We start from the raw sequence: 19,728 nt of genomic DNA, 5'->3' as shown, positions 1-19,728 counted from the left end.
GTTTTCGTGCGGACAGGTAAAACGTAGCTTCGTGAAAAACGCTGACGTAACGACCTCGACTCTCGCATTTGCACGCGCGTCAGGAACCTGAAGGCGACAGGCGGACGACCATTGTGTTGTTCCCCGTGTCGCCATTAAAAGTCTCTCCAACTTTCGGAAATGGCGAAAGTACAGTGTTGTGTGTGAATATTATGATGATAGCGGCGCTCAAGAAGAAGCTCAATACACTATATATATTATATTATCAGCCCCTACTGGCCTGTTACGCTTGTGCGTGTGTTTTAAATCGTTTCTCATTCACATGTGGCTGGAGATTTAATTTTTTTAGGAAATGGAAAAACTGTGTGGACAAGGGCCTGATGCGGCCAACATGTTCTTAATATATTGTTAAATCTGTTCTGCAAGTTATTTATGAATCCATGCAAAAAAATTTTTCAAGATAATGTATCACCAGGCAATTCACAAAATGTGAAGGGTAAAAAAAATACATGCGGGACAGTTTGTTTTGATCAGTGGCTCCCAAAGAAATTTGAGTTTGAGACACATGAACCAGATGATTCTATGAGCCGCTGTCATAGCAGTTTCCTTTAGGCCAGATAGCAAGGTCAGTGATTGGGAACTGGAATTAATGGCACTCGTACTGTTTTTCCACAGAACCTCAGACAGTTTAAGGACAAGGATCTTCTTGGATTTCCCTCCACAGGTACTGTAAGTCAGTATAAGGTCCTGTATATAAAGCGACTTGGTTCAGTGAGCAGCAGGTATGTGAGAATAACGACAAACGCGAGCGGATGTGGTTGGGAGGAGAATGCAGAGTTAGTGCTGAGCGTGGAGATGAAAGTTTGGTTTCCTCACCTTCTCCCTGTGCAACTGCTGGAGTTTGTCCTCCTGCGTCCTCACCACCTTGTCCTGCTCACACAACCGACTTAGTTTGGTCTGAGGAGAAGGACAAAAAAATATGAAAAACAGAAACCAAGAATCAAGTTCACCATGAAAGTAGCCTGCATCTAAGGCCGTCACGATCATGAAATCTTAGTTGACGACTAATTGTCAGACAATTTCATTGTCTTTTTATGTTCATTTTATGCCACTTTCACAGTATAAGCCTGTCATAGTTAAAACAACCACATCCACCTTATGAAGGAGACATTTATTGACATTACACAGTTAACTGATGAAATGAAATGATTGACATTGGCTTGAACTTCCCCTTGAAGTTTGATCGAAATATGTGGTTGTAGAAGGTAACGATTTGACAAAAAGATTCTGATTTGCTCAAATGATTGTGACCGGGCATTAAGGCAATAACTGGGACAGCTCTACGCCCATCTACTGTTTCTAGGGCTGTACCCGACTCAGAATATTGTCAGTCCAATCAGATTCGGCTGTTCAATCAGCTCAGCTCTTCCTATGGGGTTAGAGATGGGCGCCAGCGAGGCGCGCGCCAAAACAGTGTGCTTTTATATCAGATGTAGGTTATTTTATTTGATGCCTCCCTATGGAACGAAACAAGTGTGTATGGAACTATATGGAACGAAACCGTGCGTAACGGGGACATTTTCTCTGTGACTCTCTCCCGATCGCCCCCCTCTCCATGCGTTACGCGCAGAAAATAATCGTAGCGAGTCTACGAGTCGTGCCCCGTCCCTCGTCCCCACACTCTTTTTAGTTGTTTTATTTGGAGGAACGGGGCTCGGGGCGGGGATTCACACATGTAAAAATATATTGATGATCCCCCTTAATTATCATTCCATTCCATTGAGATGTTATCCCTGTGCATTCTTGTAAGCTTCTATCTGTTTTATCCTGTTATTGTAATGCACACTGAGTGACCAAAAAATAAATAAAATAAAAAAAACACTGCTGGACTTGAAGGCGTCTGTCGACTGACAGGTTTCCGACTGGTGATTCGGCTCGTCGACTTTCAGGGGGCAGCTCTAACTGCTTCCTTGTCACAATCAACAACAAACTCTGATCTTTGTTTGTGTTTTGCTGCGCGCATCGCGGTATGAAACACTGGACTTACATCAACGTCCGCCTCGTCTGGTCTGAACATGTACACGTGATCTCTGAAGTCCTCTGGAGTCAACTGCAGAGAGAGACACCCCATAAGAAACGCAAGACACCCACTGCCCACAGAAACATTTAGAACCAGGGGATCTAATGCAGTGTCATGAAAAGTCTTTTCTCTTTTTTAGAAGCCGGGGGGGGGGATTTGCCCTTGGGCTTCAAGCTCATTTTTCAACAGAATCAGTCAAACTATGTGACCAAACCAACCGTTTAGACTGCCGCCAGTCTAAACGGTCTCTTTTGTTTAATGACTCTGAACTCTGACTCTTGTCTTGAGTTTCAAGATCCACATTCGTTTGTGTCCACAGCACTTTGGCTCGACTGACGGTGCAGGTAAAAGACGAGTTAAACGACACTGCTTTCTCGACTCGGGGGTGGGAGGGGGCGGAGCCTTGTATTTCGGCACATGCTTTGTGTGAAGTGGTCCGAGGAATCTGGCGACTGTGGTCAACTTGTGGGTGCGTGTGCACGTCTCGTATAACAGATCATTGTTGACTTGAAAATAACTTTGTATTTAAGAAAAACATATGACCCCATACACCCCCTTGTCGTGTTTCCCGTGCCATACAAAGTTTCCAAAATACGCTTTGTTTTTGACAAATTACGTTTCCACTGGCAAAAATATTGCCGCCCTACATAACAGGGTGATGACTTAAATGTGTTGCTTTTGTCAGACTGTGTAAAAATAGAAGTCTTGTCTAGTTCTATCTGTTCTATAGCACTGCACGCCGACATTAAAGCGGCTCTATGACAGAGTAGACAGGCGCCTGAATACAAGCTAATTACAGTCCAGGACTTTGGACTTTTGACTCCATCGGATTCCACTTTTCCTGACAACACATTAAAGGAAAACTTTTGAAAACGTTCTGTTTTGATCATTGGGGTTTCGACCGAAGTGACTGGCATCAGAATCTTTTCTCCAAGTTGCTCGGTGGTTCCGATGCCGGTCACTCGGGTTGACTCCCAATAATCGAAAAAAACGGGAGTTTTCCTTTAAGTTATGCTCACTTCTCCTCCGCTCTTCTAAATGTAAACATACAGTATATAAACATGTCTGAGCGTACTAGCGTCACGATAAAACACCTTTTATTTTCACCACACAGCACAGTGAAAGCAGAAAGGTGAGATCTGTACCACACACAGCATGCAGGCTCTCCCGGGGCGTGGCATGGTGTGGTGCGGAGGAGAGGGAGACAGCTGAACGAATGGGGATGCAGCTGCTGTCGGACTCGGAGACCAATCAATGGGTGGAGGGTTGGTGGGTTGGAAAGTGGGGGGGGGGGGGTTGGTCGGCAGCACTTTTACGCCTCCGGTGGCGGTCACAAAAGTGGCAGTGAAGCAACAAGTAAACGTCACAGGCAAGTCGATCCTCGTCTTCCCTTCCAGGGGCGAGCGGGAGAGGGAGCGGGGCCATGTGGAGAGAGGGCGGGACTGGGCGTCGACCTCGAGAAGCAGCAACCCTCCCTTCGCTACCGTAACCAGCGCGGAAATTTAACCTTCGCCGCAGTCAGGTCCTGTGTGCTTCTTCATAAACCCACCGGATCACAGTGTCTAGGGCAGGCGCCATCGTAACATTTTAGTTTACAATTCAATGGTTTTCAACTTAATAATAATAATAATACATGTCTACCCATTGCAGAAGAGCCATTTATTGACATTGAAGACTGTAACATAAGACTCCGTGAAGATGGTTAATTTCCCTCAATCCAAGTGGCTCATGTTGTCGTGAAGTATTAATAACAAATGAGGCAAGGCGGAAGCTACAGTATCAGTTTACTAGTAAAATAGGCGGACATCGTATCATGACGCGGCTGTTGGGAGGAGGACGCTTGTTTCAAGACAAAAGGCGCATCCTGAGACTCTTGGTACTACGACACGCCCTGACGCGCTCACGTTACACAACATCAAAGAAGGGAATCTGTTGTTTACGTGAAAACGCAATCAAAGTATTTGGAACCCGTGTGGCACTGTATACTGCAGGACGAGTGAAAAGACTGGCAAAGTGCAGTTACATAAGAGCAATTAGAGCCTCCTCCTCCTACTGACTGTTGGGCGGCTTGACTAATTAGAGAGAGAATGTTTTGCACAAGGTTCTAAAAAATCAACCTCTACCCTCTGCTGCTCGAGGCGCAGAAAACAGAAAATGAAACAATTTGAGCTATAATGGAGAAATCCAGCATTCACATGTGCTATCGATTTAAACGAGTCACCCCGTGAGCCACTCTACTTCTTAGCTCGCAAGGCTTCACAGCAACGCGGCAGAAATTCTAGGGAATAAAGTCCAGCCCACACACATGAACTTGACTTGCGAGGAAGGGATTTAACCAGACACCGAGGCGGACACACCGGAATCGTATTCACAAGCCATGCCCGCGGCGGTGCGGCTTCTCACGGGAAGACGTCAAAAGCGATGGATGAGGTGTAGCAATACAAACGACACACAGAGACTGATCTGGTGATGCCATGGAGACTCGGGACACCAGTGGGGGGGGGGGGGGCATTGCAGAACAGACCAAAGAAAGAAAAAAGAAAACATCCAACAGCCACCGGAGAGGAGGGGGAAGAGCAAAGCCTTCGGACTGGCCCTTACTTGCTGGTACAGTTGAGGCCTTGGGGCAGAGTTCTCAATCAAAGTGTGAGTCATGACGATTAAAGGGTCATTTTCCTTCATCTAGTTTGGCGTGGGGAGGAGCAACACGGAAAGCGTCAGTTCATCGACAAACACTGACAGCGCCGTCCCACCCCTTTTGGCACTCTCACAGAAGGAGGACGTTAACACACACATCGGGACGACGCCGGACTTCGGTTAAACGCGGTGCTAACTGGAGTCCAAAGGGAAGCTCGCACGTTGGATCAACACGACTCTTTGGGACCAATCAGCTGCGGAAAGAGCCTCCTGCCGCTCAACCTGACGGACCGGAGTTCACGAGGATCGCTGATGCCCGGTTCATACTAAGCCCCGCTCGTGTTACTTTTAACATAAGAAGTACAAATGTTTCGCAGACATGATCATGTCTAGTTCAAAGACCGATCGGACCATGATTAAAGTCTGCGATAAATAGGGAGAATCTTCTGTAAATGCCATTGAAATATCAACTGCGGCTGTCACGATCATTACAGTTCAGCTGATGATCACTCTGAAATAAATCATTGCGATTAATAATGTCAACATATTTTGTTAATTTAGTGTCCCTATCGTTATTTAAGCCTATACCGGTGTAATAATACACAAACCAGGAATACATATGAAGAAGAGACATTTATTGATATTGAACATCAGAACATGAAGATTCAGGAAGACAGTCGCTGAACTTGCCTAAACCAAATCCATTTATAACATCGTCTTAAAATTCCCTTGACAAATTGATGTGAAAAATATGATTGTGGAATCTCTCTAATCTAATTTGACAAAATAACTGCGGTAAATGCAAATAATTGCGATAAGATGAATGTGTAATATTGCAAAAGCTGAAACAGTAATGACTCTTAAACAACAGGATGATCTTAACTAGTTTGGAGGAATGAAGCTTAATGAAGATTTAATTCGGTAAAACTGAATGAAAAGCTCCAAAAATAAGCTTTGTGAGGACATCCTGAAGAGCCAAAAGAGATTTTGCCAGTTATTGGAAGAGAAGAAAGGGTCATGCGTCACCCCACCTGATTGTCCAAATACATGAGGTTCCTTTGTAGATGATGAGAGAGAATGTCGTTCTAACGTCAGCAGCGGAAAGAAAAGGACAGGAAAGTCAAGAGAAGGGAGAGGGATAGAGGACGTCATTGAAAAAAAAACAAAAACAAAACAAAACAAAAAAAAATAACACATCCACTCGCCATGCAAACCGACCGGACGGATCGTGGTGAGAGTGACCGGGCAGGGTGGGCGGCAGAGCGACCCAGGACGAGTCCTGGAGAAGCGATCTAAACACACTCGCTGAAGCACACCCAAGATCCAAAAAAGGGCGAGAAATTCGACAAGAAAACAATTCCCTGACAGTACGGGAAGGTTAAGGTCTATGTGATAAAACATGTGATGCAAATGTTATTGTGATAGATGCTCAACAGAAGTATGCGGAGTGGGAGGGTGAGGAGGGGGCGTGCCGGCATTCTTAAATGTTTTAAAATGGGTGTGGTTTCACAGTCCCTGTGGTTGGTGGAGATTGGACTGCCCTTGTTTTGTCTGTGGTGGTGAGCAACACTATGCCAATTGTTTTATTATAATATATAAGAATATAATATTAAAGAAACATTAATATTATGACCAGGATTGGCGTGTTTAATTAAGAGAACAGTCTTGGATTTCAGTTCAAAGCTCAAAAAACATGTTAAAGTCGCAGCAACTCTTTACAAAATATTAAAGAATAATAAAATGATTTCATTATTATTATTATTATTATATTAAGGATACGTGGAATAGTAGTGGTGTCAACATGGCACCAGCTAATGTTTTATCACTCAATCCCTCAACTCTTGATGAGGGATTTGTAGTGATAAAACCTTGATGAAGTGGAAAAAAAACACGTTTCCACCTCCAGCTGGACTGACCCACATTGGATGCGGTTAAAGCTGCCGCCAAACATCTTAGAAGAGACTTTAAAAGCAAAAATCCTGAATTAACATCTCCCTGTGCCAGCGGCTAAGCCTCCTTAGCCGGTCACTCCTTAAATCGCCCGTGGCTTTAATTTTCAGAGTTTTTGTTTACCCCCAGCATCCAGTCTGGTTTCTTCAGGGAGGCTTCAACCAACCTCCCGAGAGCGTTCTGACCATGACCAATGGCTGATGAAGGTTCAAATAACCCACTGTTTGGAGGAAACTAGAAGTTGGGTTTCCAAAGACGCGAAACCAAGCGGTCACACGGACTAATTCAAGATATCACACCTGACTCTATGAATAAAATCTGTAAAATGATTCTTCTCTTTGATGAGATAACCCCCAGGGGATTTCAGGGTTATCTGAATCTTATGTTATCTTTGACTAACAAATATGGAACGTATCATATCATATTATATCAACATTGTTCTTTGGGTATACAACTATGTTAATGGATCCAATTCGTAGGATACATTTTTTGTTAAGAATTTCATGTAATGTTTAATTGAATTAAAAAACTTTAAAACATTTTTATTAGAAAGTTTTTCAAGTTTTATATTTATTGATTTGTAGATTGTCAGCACAACACACTATTCTCTGTCTTCACATGCACTTTACTTGACTGCAGTGGAATCTCTGCTGCAGTGTCCCAGAACATGTATTTTGCAATGAGATGGATGATGCAGGCAGGTAAGGGTGGAGCACACACACACACGCACGCGCACGCACGCACGCACCCGCGCGTGCATGCACGCCTGCAAGGGAAGGCTCTAAGGGCCTGACCTTTGGGTTGTTGCCATCAATGTTTAGTTGCATAAGCTGCGCTACAGTGTGCTCCCGGATGCTGTTAAGCTCTGCTTGCTGCCGTCGCAGCTTTATCAGCAGCAGAGTCAGCTCCTCCGGCTGCAGCGGGGGGAGGAGGGGTGGGGGCGAGGGGTGGGGGGGGGGGGGGGTCAGGTGGGGACACACCGCCGAGTTGGACGGACACAGGAAGGAGGGAAGTTAGAGCAAAGGAGAGAAGAGGAGAGAACAAAGCAGGACAGAGGGTTTAGTAGAACTGGGTTCCCTAAAGGAGAGCAGGGGTTCTATCCAGGGTGTCTGCAGGCATCAGAGAGTTTAAGCTAATACTTTAAGAGCTTTTTAAAGACAACTTTTAACCACATGTAACTTTGTTGTCCAGTATTGTTGGACAAATCCTCTCTTTCATCTAAAAAACAATGACCGCTAATAAGGAGGCTGGGCAAATGAGGAATTGGCATTATGCCAACAGATAGGTGTTGCTGTAGGCTTCATAACAACCAAAATGTTGACTCTGATGTGGAACTAATGAGGAACTCAAATAAAATGAAAAAATCAAATGTTTATGCTGAAATGCACTATTTATCTGTAGACTATTTCATGTCTGAGGCCTAATATTTATAAAATTAATTTAAGACATTTCAAGACTTGTTAAGGACCTGCTGACACCCTGTCTATCCTAGGTATGCAGAGAGGTTTGAGGAACCCCAGGGAACCATCCCAGCGCCTTGTGGGTTTAACTTCCACGCGTGTTTGTCAATGAAGCCAGATCACGCGGGTTCTGCTCCGAAAACACAATGGTGAAACCGGATCCAGCCCGATTATTCCCAAAGCCAAACCTGACATCTAGCTCTAGGTACGCCGTGCCACAGTGTCCACTTGGAAGTCAACGGAGGAGAGGAAAGAGGGTCAAAGTCAGGGAGGGTGGATAAAGAAGGGCGAAGGAGAGGGAAACGGAGGGCGCCCACCTACCGTTTTGCCTTGCAGTGACTGGGCCGTGATGGTCTGGGCCGGGATCCCAGCGGGCACGGACCTCCTGTCGGGCGGGTAGGCGTACTGCTGCTGAGAGAGAGTACAAAGGGAGGGTTTCTGAATATGCTTGTAAATCCTTGTATTTTCTTATCTTCAGGGAGGCTTCAACCAACCTGCTAAGACCGATCTGAATCAATGACGATGAATAATGGCTGATGAATGTTCAAATAACCCACTGTGTGGAGAAAACAATGATTCCTCTCCCTGATCATATATCCCCGGGAGGATTTCAGGGTTATCTGAATCTTAAACAAAGGGACAGGTTTTGAATGTGTTTGTCTGCTAGGTCAATGGTTCTCAACGTGGAGTCTGTGGACCCCCAGGGGTCCTTCAAGAGGTTCCGGTCCCCAGAAAAATTATTAATAGTAAAAATCTTAATTACTTCTCATATTGGAGTGCCACAAAATCTTATCAAATGGGGTCCATTGCCTAATCAAATCGACGGTCCTTGGTATGAAATCTAATGCCAACAGCAAAATTGTGCTATTGAGTGACTTGGGGTCAGTGCACTTCATGTAAGTGAAACCTTGAGTGGTTGAGCACCCACCTTGTTGAGATGAGCCCTGGAGCGCCGGTCGATACTCACGTCCCCGCGGTAAATGGGGGAGGACATCTCAGATCGGGCGCTGTTCATGTTGTACGATCGGAGAGGAGAGTAGCCCCCGTACATAGAGAGGGAGCCGTGGGAGGGCGAGGGGGGGATGGAGTGGCCTGGCGCGGTGTGCTCCGACAGGTTGATCATGGTCTTGGGGCTGGGCATGTTGGGGTAGAGCCCAGGCGGCCGGGCGTAGGCCTGCCTCTGCTGCCACTCGAACAGCTGCCACAGCGTGTCGTCGCGCATGGAGCGCCGCTTGTCGGACGGCGGGGGCCCGAGTGCCTGCTCGTACATGGAGGGAACCATGCTGCAGATGCTGTCCCGCTGCCCGATGCCATTCCTGGGCATGGTCCTGTAGCCCTCACCGTAGTGGGGCTGGACGGGGGCCCGATGACTCGGCATGTTCCTGGGCAGCGTTTGGTACGACATAATGCTGAGGAGGAGCAGAGGACGCATCAGGGCTGGGTACTGGGCAGGACCAATACTATTTCAAAATCTATATATTGAGGTTTTATACATAATGACAGTTGCTACTGTCATTCTAATGTGCATTACAAAAATATTTCGGGAGAAATAGAGACATTTTGTCTAATACAGAAATTATATATTTATTTTCAAATTCTTTATAAAAAAAAGAAGAAGAAAAGAAACGAAAAGAAACACAACACAGTTATAATATAATTCTTACTTAAACACATTACACTAGAAAGTACAATTCGATATCGAGTAAAAATAAAATATTTTTGTTTGAAAATAAATAATAATGCATTATTTATGAAATAAATAAATCATTGATATTTTTAAATTTGTGAAAGAAGCAGAGTATTCAATGAAATTAAATTAATTAATAAAGTCAGCAAAGCCTTCATTGGGTAACATGCTCCATCTTGCATGTGGGAGCTTCATATTGCAACACAATACCCCCTTTTTTCCCTTGCATATTTTTAGCCTGACCTACTATGCTATGAGCAACTGGGCAATGCATGATCCTTCAGCTGTCAACTGTTAGTGTTTGTGCAACAAACAAGTCATTTTTCCCGCTGAGAATATACGTCAGCTTTGTGCTTCTATATACAGCACATCCATGTGTGTAATATGAAAAAATGACAGAAATCCTGGCAGGAAAAAAAAGGATCACAGAGGGTTTAAAATTGGTGAAGCGTGTGACAAGAAAGCTTCCTATCGGGACACCCTCGCAGATCCTGTCTCGCAATCCCAGCGTTCTGTTAAACATAGCAACGTAAAGAAGGCGTCCCAGCCAATGGAAACGGAACATCGAGCTAAAGAGTCTGTACATAAAGGGGTGGTGGGTATTAGCCGTATCTGCCAGCAAACTTGGTATCAGCAGATATGTTTCCGAGTGAAAAAGAGGCGGACACAGCAGTGGAGAACAAAGCAAACACAAAGGGAGACAGAAAAACGACGGCACCGTCAGCTACTGTAAAGGCCACGGCTCCTCCTCACTGCACAGTTTAGGTACTATTATTTCTGTCTACTATGATGACGCCGCGCATTAATCATTCAAACAGCGATGGCAGTGTGTAGATGTGGTGGCAAATTCAGCACAGCACTGCGAAAAGCAGAGAGGGGAAAAAAAAAAAAAAAAATGAAAAAAAAAAAAAATGAAAAGTATTCCACCCCAGTCACGCTGCCGCTGATAATATCAGGATACAAGGAAGCAAAGTCAACAGCCTAGGATGTCCAACTTTTAAATGTCAGGGGTTTAAAAAAATAAAATGGGGGCTTATTACAGAGTTTCAGTGCACTGGACTGGCTTCGTCAAGGCAGGGTGAGGAGGATCTCGGATGTTTCGAGATGCAAAAGAATCGGCATTTTTTAATAAACTCGAGTTCCCAAACGCAAGCCCCTTCTAACCCGATCTATTCAGAGAAGCTGGAGGATAAAGGCTTCAAATAACAACCGACTGGACGGGACTGTTCACGATGGGATAACATCAGAGCAGCTAGAGCCAGATCCTACGGCGTGTTGGCCACTTGGCTCGACTTCTCCCCTTTTCACAACGACTGGAAAACTGCGGGGAAGCATTTCCATGGAAATTTAACACAGAGCAGAGAGCCATAGTCTGATGTACATTATCTCTATCCGAAAGTATGTGTAATGTCTGCTGACGCTGGTTTTGTTGCACATCTAAGTAGGACAGAGGTGGCTCAAGTTGAAACTTTGAGAAACGTCAAATATTATAAACTTAACAAAATAACTTGGCAGTGCACAGTAAGACAAGATGCATCACGTCAAGCACCAAAAATGCCCCGCAGGATTTAGATGGAGTTTTCCAGCTGCTCGGAATAGGGCGATAAAAATCACCTATTGTTGTTTATAGCCGTGAATACAAATCTACTTGGTGTTACGATAAAAAATACAATAAAAAAGAACTCTAGCATTCATTTTTCCCCTCGATTTTATCTGAAAAATGAACCGTGACACCAATGTCTCTTAATGAACCGCACCTTTAATAAAGTGAGCCTTTGTTACACCTCCAGATTACATCCATGTTTATCGTTGTACATGCGGCGAGGTAACTCACCTCCTGGTGTCGTCGTCCTGGTTGCGTCCTCGCTGTGTGCGGACCCACTGCTCCAGCTGCTGCATGGAGTTGGTCCTGCTCAGGGTGCGGTCGGGCTCCTGGCTCTGTGTCCTCGCCGTTGCTTCGCTGGGGCTTTGGTCCCTGGCTCCGTTAACCTGGGGGCTGCGGCTGGGCGCGTCCATCTCTGCAGGCGTCCGCGACGAGACGATACCGGAGGTTAGAGCGGCCGCCTCGGCCGGCAGCAGCTTGATGCTGTTGATTTTGGTGAGCGGCCTCTCGCGCTCCGTTCCATCCTTCTGGAAGCCGTAGCGCTCGGCGTCCTGTCGCTTCCTCTCCTCCTCGGCCGTGGCGGCGCTAGCGTTCTGAGCCGCGCGCTCTCGGTCCGCCTCGCGGTTGCGCTCGTTGTTCTGGATTTCAGGCTGTGTGAGCAGCGGCCGGTGGTTGGACGTGTGGTTGACCTCCTGTGGCCCGCACTGCTCCACCTTCAGCCTGTCCAACCTGGCCCAAGGACCAAGAAAGGGAGAGTGACTAAAAAGAAGTGGGAACGGAAACAAACCTGCGTCAGCACAAGGTAATCAAGATATCAGATCACCTGGGCACTGGGCAGAGGGAGGGATGATAACATTATCAGATGAGGTTCACATAAGGTAGCCAAGATGCTAATCAGTATTTCTGCAAACAGAGAGTGAAATGGACTTTCCAGGCCTATTGAACGTGGCCCAGGCGTGGCGTCAGCTCGCTGGAGTAAGACAAGCTGTGTGAGCCCCGACCACGTGGCCAGCTTGCAGACAAAGGGAAAAGTGATCTCGATGGGGGAGGATAAAGGGGTGGGATTCAACGCTTCATCCAGCTGCCGGACCAGGTCGTGCATAGAGAAGTCAATCTCCCATAAAACACCACCTGCGTAAGGAGATGTCTCCAAAAGGTGTCCGACGGATCTGGAAACCCCCGTCGTGGTTCCTTCCTTCAAACAGCTTTGTTTGCCCCCTCCAGGTAATGGATACCTTTGCCGCTTTGCCATGGACTGACTCAAGGTCACAGCTTCAAAGATCAGCCAAACCCCTCTGAGACTGCGTGGCTTTCTGGGTTGAGAAGGACGGAGCAAAAGCGCAGGCTTGCCGTCCCAGTTTCCACTTGAAGCCTTTTTTTTAATAGCAGCAGTAGCCATGAGTAATGTGTTCTCCAGCCATCTCTGTCTCTTCCAGACCAGTAAAAAATACATTAAGCCCCCATTAAACGCCTGTCTGCATTACCTCATGCTTGATTGGCTAGATAATACAAACGGCTGATTACACCAAGAAGGAATGGCCTAAAACAGTTTCAGTTTCAAGTCGCCTTGCTCCTCCTTAACCATTTACATCGAGTAAAGGGATCTGAGGATGCGAATATATGCGATCATGTGTAACCAATAAAGACAGAAGGCGAGGTGGCGACTAAGAACTCCAGCAGCAGCATAATACTGTCCCGGGCTGATTTAATAGGCCTCTCCCGTGGATTCCAGACATGATTGCTTTGAGTAATTAGAAACTACTTACATGCTTTAATGTGGTTATGCCTCCGCCTTTCCCATTCGAAATAGGAATATTAGGACGACGGCTTGCCATCCTGCTGACTCCACGCAGCTGTATCGCATCCCTTATACCAGCTGCACTACGCACTTCGGGGTCGTCTCCCAGTTACACATGGTTTAGTGTGATGAGGCGATGAAAATAAATGTTGTTTGGCAGGGGCAGATACTAAGGTTGCTTAAGACACTCTAGAGAGCAGTTACAGAAAACCATTTACCCTCTGCAGAATGTAATTAGGGATATCATCTCTCTGACTACGGCAACACATTTGCGTAACCTGATTCATTTTCATTACTTTGTTCGCAAGTGTTTTGAATGATTCATTTCTTTGTCCGCTAAATAGAGAAATACAAACGGCACGTAGAGATTGTCTTTGGAAATAACGAGGAGGGAGCGACCCAAATCTTCGTTCTGGCTCATCATGCGCTCGTCTCTTGGCCGTTTCCATTGTCGGGGGTGGCTCTGACAAATGCAAAAATGATGGAAACCCCCCCCCCCCCCCCCAAGCCAGCGCAGCTTCTCGAATGCAGAACACAAACCTTTTGACTGGCTCTGATTGTACAAGCGCTGCCTCTGTCATTACTTTCATCCAGGACTCCATCTCTTTGGCCGTGTCCGTGCAGAAGTAGTACGTCCGCATGTTGGGGTGCGTCGCCTGTTTCCACCACGTTGCAGATCGGCGCCAGGGTGACGGAGAGACATAGAGGAGGTTACCTGAAGGAGAGAACACAGGTGTTTAGTCAACTGGCAACACACCATTTTTGACCAACCACTGCCGCATTTGCACTGCTTGCTTTAAGGCTCGTTGCAAAGTTAATTTGCACGATATAGCTGCTGGGAAGCCAATATCACGTCACTGCATCTCATACATCTCAGGTAATAAAACACAACAGAGATGCGAGGTGGAAATGCAGCTAGGTGTGGGTATTAAAACCACCCACATAAATCAAAGTAAGAGTCACATACTGTACACGCCAATAGATAACGGTCAGCAGTCGTGGAAGAAGTACTTTTGACCTCAGTTAAACTACACTAGTAAAAGTGAGTATCGCGTTGACATTACTTTTCATCTATATATAAATATAAATCTTGATTAAAAAACGTGAGTATCGTGACGGACTCATAGAAACATAGTAGAGTAAAAAGTATAGATATTTGAAACGTGAATATTTGAAAAGTAGCGGTTGAAAGTCTCAGAAACTGAATATAATTAAGTCATTAGATACGCCGCAAAGTACTTGTACTTTGTTACTTTCCACCGCTGACGGTCAGTCCATCTTCCAAAATGCTGCACAACTTACCACAGAACACAGAGTCTGGTAAACACACGGCTGATTCTCCACGGTTCTCTGGCGGCGCTCAAACCATCAAGACACAGAGAAACAGAACACAGCAGAACTTCAGTGAGGAGTCACAATATCCTGTTTACCGAGGTCTGAACCCCAGGAAAAAACAAACCAAAAAAACTTGAGAAATTCGATTTCTTCGGGATAACAAGGTAAAAAAAATAAAAAACCCCAAAAAACAATGACCTCTTAAGGCAGCCTTGTTGACAACAATGTAGGACACTGAGTTAAGAATATACTGTATGGCACACAGTCAAGATGTTATCCCGTTTCCAGCTGAATCACTAGTAAAACCAAAAAGAGGGGGCGCCCCGCTCTCTGGTGTCTGCCCTCACCCCTGCCCCCTCCTCCCCCTCTGTGTGTCTGACTTGGAAATACAGCGTGTGGTTGCAGAGGCCTTGGGCAGACTTCTGGGCGTCTGAACGCGGCCGAGCTTGGCAAGGCACCGCGGACGTCTCTGTGGGTTGATGAAGGCCCCACGGTGAAAGGCAGCACCGAGTTCCAATAAGATAGGACTAGAGCGGCAGCAGCTGAGGCGTTGGGGGGCTGAGCTGAGGCTGTGAGGCAGGGCGCCGACCGCGCCTTCGCTCTTTGACTCATTAGTGAGCAGGATACACTATGTTGATTCATTTAAATGAATAATTCATTCCGCATTTATTTGCCAAAGGGAGGAGCTTTTCCGATTCACCGATCCACTGATATTGGGGGATGCACCGTATGTTTCGGCCTACAGAATTGATTGGTTAGAATAATCAAATGGGTAAAATATTCTAAATAGGGCTGAACGACTCGGGAAAATAATCAAATTGGCGATTTTCTAGACCAATATTGCTGTTGCGATTTAGTGTGTGATTTATTATTAAGTTCCTTATCATCTGTATTATTCACTAAACTCAAGCAATAAATCATTCTATGGCAGTGGTACTCCACCTTTCCCGGCTCAGGAGCCACATTAAGAAAAAATATTTTCGCAAGAGCCACATTTAAGAAACGTCCCTTTCCTCCAGCAAACCATGATGAATTTAAAAATAAGGCTACTAGTAATATGTTAAGGAAGAAAAAGCATAATGTTTGGAATTTATTATTATTACCAATACCATATTATTATTATATAACCATGTTTTTATTACCATTGCAACCACAAATGCATTATGTATTATTATACAAATGTATACGGGGAGACGGAAAACTAGAAGTTACGTGGAGAAAGTGATGAGTCGACTCTACTGCGCATGTCTGCTGCGGCTGCCGCTGCGTTGCAGTGGTAGACGCCGTGTTCCCTGGAACATCGCATTTCAATTAAGTTAAATGTGTTGCATAAAAAAACATGGATTGATATAAAAGTTTTGTTTTTTTCTATTTAATAATTGCATGGAGGCTGTTGTGGTGCTTGAAGTGTAGAAGCGGATGGAGGGGTGATAAGTTGTGGCTCCAGGTTATTACTTATATACAGTAATAATATAATTTAATACGAATAATTAATAATAAAAATTACCAGTGTAAACCAGGTGATCAGCCAGTGATCACTCTGTTAACAGATCATTGATCACTACCAGGAAACAGATCTCTGTAGATACGCACTCTCTTGAAGCCGTCGTAGGTTGATGTGTCTCATGGGAAATTCAGTTTTGAATACCGCAGACAATGTCTCAGACAAAACTGATTTAAATACTCCTTTAGGAATGTTTTATTTCATTTTGAATAACACTATTTAAATAGCCGCTACTAGTCATGACTGATCCGCATGCGGCTCGCGAGCCGCGGGTTGAGCGTCACCGGGTTGGATTGTGTGCAATCGCAGCCTTTGCGATTTGAAAATTGCGTTCTAGTACATTGCGATGTCGGTTTGAATTTGATTCATCGTTCAGCCCTAATTCTAAATGTTTTAACAGTTTATATCATATTTTGGTTGCTCTCCCGCCTCAATTATTGATGACGCTAAGCAAACTACTGGGACGAAACTATGAACAGCAGGCAGTGCAGCGGGGTTGTCTGGAGCAATAATAACTCAGTAAAAGGCATATAACCGTGAACTCTTTGGCCCTCGGGGGATAGAAAACCTGATATTTACAGGTAAATGTTCCTGCAGCACTACCCTACTTTCTTTCTCATGTATGCCCTTCAAATCCTGCATCCGCCTCCGATGCCACAGAACATCAACAGCAAACCCTCACGCTGGTGATCGATTGTTATCGCACATTTCTTTGAGGTCTTCTGCGAACCGCTCCGATTCTTGTTAAACGGCACTGAATGCATGGAAGAGTTAGTGTTGCCTTATCTTGTAGTTTTGTAAAAATGAACTCCATTGAAAATCACAAACGAAAGGCAGAATTGCTCTGACAAATTCGATGGCACAAACAACAATTGGTCAATATAAAAAATACCAGTGTTTAGTATTTGGTATTCATCCCAGCATTTCCTCAAATTTGGCTTCGGCAAAGAGGTTTCATTTCAGTGCACTAACACTTTAAGTATAGCACAGTAAACAAATATAGTTTATGTCAAAAAGACAACAGTCATACATAAATCAGGACCCAAAAGATTCGACAGGACATTCAATATACACTGACCTTGAAGGCATATTTCCTGTTAATGTGATCATCCACCGACAGCATTGAAACATGGAAACTGGGCAGCAGGATGCTTCCCAGAATCCCCTCCTCCTTCTCGTCTGCAGAGGCAAAACAGGTTCACACAGTAAGTCGGGAGCTATTTTCACCGTCGGTCATCTGCCGCTTTATGATGAGGAATATCAAACCGAACCGAGTGGAACGTGAGAAGGCGGCGAGGGCGCAGTGCTGGCCAGAAGGAGCGGACCAGTCAGCGGTAAAGATGGCCATTGATTTCTCCTTCAGGACGGCTACTCTATCCAATCCTCATTATTCTAACTGACAGAGTTCCCATTACAATAGAAGACTGCACCTCACCTCTCTGTGGGGGGTTTGGGGGGGATTAGATTGGGTCAGAGCTCTGCCTAACCTCCCAGCTGAATAACTTGCCATCTGCATTGCTCGCCTCCGAACAGGAGAGGAAAACAAACAGTGTCGGGGAGGCGGCTGCCGCGGTTCCCATCCGTGCGTGTTTGTTTGCAACGTCGCGCACGCGCCCGAGACAGTAGGTGTCTTTGTGCGCCGGCATGCGCGCGTGTGAGTTCACAAAGACGCACTTCGCTATTCCTTTTGGGAAAGGGGGGAACTCAGGCGGCTCAGGTACATTCACATCTCAGGCCTTGGAGCTTCCCACACTAAATAATTTAAATCGGGGGCTGTTGTTATTCAACGGTGCGCAGACTCCCCGACGTGTGGCGGAGGTTGGGGGATATAAGGTTTGTAGTTTACAGTACATCACTTCGAGGGGATGGCTGTGGCCTCAAGCAGTATATGGGGAAGACGGGAGGTATGTCCTGCAGCGCCGCAGAGACTTGGCTCCACGACTTGAGAGGCCGGGGACGGTGCCGGATTGATCTGTTGGCCGAACTCAAAAACTCTCAATCCCTCTGTCCTCGAGGGCTTTATCTCTGTTTGACTATCGGTCTCCATCTCAATCTTCCCCTGTCTCTCTCTCGCACACACACGAGCATGGCCACGAAAAACAGGCCTCCCAACCTTTGCGGGAACCGAAGGGGAGCCGGGCTCGGATGACCTCGTCCGGTAATGTGCAGTGGATTGCAGTTTTAATTGAGTACAGGGGAGTTCATGACCTCCCTGCTGCCTACATGAACCCGTTAGATCCGCCGCCGTTCGAGCCTTTTGTCAGCCAGTGGGCGGAAATAGGGCGACAGGAACAGCCGACACCAAAAATAACACAGACTTGTCGTCATCCCGCTCAGCAGAAATTATGTCAGTCGCCACACAATATGTGACGGGATTATCAGGCTGGTATCATGCCAGGAACGGATCACAGTTTCACCGGAGCATTAGCCACCGGACCCGCTCCGGTGTGATTCCATGACGCTTTAGAAGGTTTCTTTCTTTGTTCTCCGTGTCTCTGAACACAGCTGTGTCAATATTTAGCGTGACCATTTGCACTGGAGGACAAAAGGAGACAAGCTCAGTCCACTGCAGATCAGAAAAGAAACAGGAAAGTACAGGTCATAAAAATGCGGACTTGGAAAACCCTGAATCTGACACAGGACATCAGTGAAGAGATAAAAGTTGCTCAAAAGAACTCGGGTTTCAATAGCAAAGATTGTCTATTTGTTGTAGAGATTGTTCATTGTGTTAGCATGGATGGTGCACTTGATTAAGTAGAGTTTGAGGAGGTGAACCTTAAATGATATAAACGAATACTGCAGAGGCCAAGAACCACCCGATGAGAGACATGTGTACACACAGTGTGTTCCTCGAGTTGCTAAATAGTAGATATAGTAGAAATAGCTGTTTACTTCAAATGGAATGTAGAAAAAATTGACTGCGATGACTTTTCCTTTTGAGGCGCTTCAACCGAGTCTTGTTTTATCTCGCAGCATTGTTTAGAGGAAAAAAATTGGGGATTTCCCAAATGTTGAAAGCGGAGACAGCAAAGCCATTCCAGTTTTATCTCTTCAGTAAGCCTCAACGGGATGCCCTCCGCAGGGATGAGGGCTCAAACAGAGGCATTAAAAGAGACAAAACAAAAGGCAATCTCAAACAGCGGAGCTCGGAGTTTGGAGGCTTGCGTCACGCTGAAACCGGTGATGAGCCGCTACGGGGGGTCGCGTGAGAGACAACAAGGTGGCGCTCCAGATTGATTTGAACTCACCTCTATAGTAGAACAGGCACATGTCGGACAGAACAAACCACCTCTTCTTCCACAGCTTCATGCCCGTGCTGTCCTACAGGGAGCAGAGAGGAACAGAGCAGAGGGTGAACCACAAGCCCCTCTCCCTTCCTCCAAAAAAAAAGCGCCATTGTGAAACAGGGGGATTTCAGCCTTAAAGCCGCATCCTTTGTTCGTACCTGGCTAGAGATGGGGAGAATGGTAATGAACCATTTGGCGCGACTAGTGATGGTTTGATTTCTAGCATGAAATGGAAAAAGGGGACCACTGCATTGTGGTAAGTGTGTATTGTATTACATACTCATATACTGTATGTTACAACCAAAACAACAGCTTTCCCTTCAAAACGGGAGCACATCGTTCCCTGTCCAGCAAAAATAAAGCCTCTGGGCAGAAGTCCGGCTCCAGTACCACTTGATACTGTCTTCA

At 45.7% G+C, this 19,728-nt stretch overlaps 1 protein-coding gene across 1 annotated transcript in view; it reads right to left on the bottom strand.

Annotated features, from left to right (window-relative positions):
- The window catches only part of LOC307232217 (pleckstrin homology domain-containing family A member 5-like), a 92,517-nt gene that overhangs the window by 14,006 nt on the left and 58,783 nt on the right, over nt 1–19,728 (bottom strand). Inside the window, exons 7-14 of the mRNA XM_080003139.1 lie at nt 19,282–19,354; nt 17,112–17,212; nt 13,735–13,850; nt 11,628–12,125; nt 9,035–9,515; nt 8,428–8,514; nt 2,027–2,089; nt 856–936 (exon numbers count right to left, since the gene is read on the bottom strand). Coding sequence (XP_079859265.1) covers nt 856–936; nt 2,027–2,089; nt 8,428–8,514; nt 9,035–9,515; nt 11,628–12,125; nt 13,735–13,850; nt 17,112–17,212; nt 19,282–19,354 — 1,500 coding nt within the window. The remainder of the gene's footprint in view (nt 1–855; nt 937–2,026; nt 2,090–8,427; nt 8,515–9,034; nt 9,516–11,627; nt 12,126–13,734; nt 13,851–17,111; nt 17,213–19,281; nt 19,355–19,728) is intronic.

Source organism: Zeus faber, assembly GCF_960531495.2.
Source record: "Zeus faber genome assembly, chromosome: 6".
Taxonomy (NCBI): Eukaryota; Metazoa; Chordata; class Actinopteri; order Zeiformes; family Zeidae; genus Zeus; species Zeus faber.
Note: the sequence above shows the minus strand (reverse complement) of the source record. Positions and strands in the feature narration are given on the sequence as shown.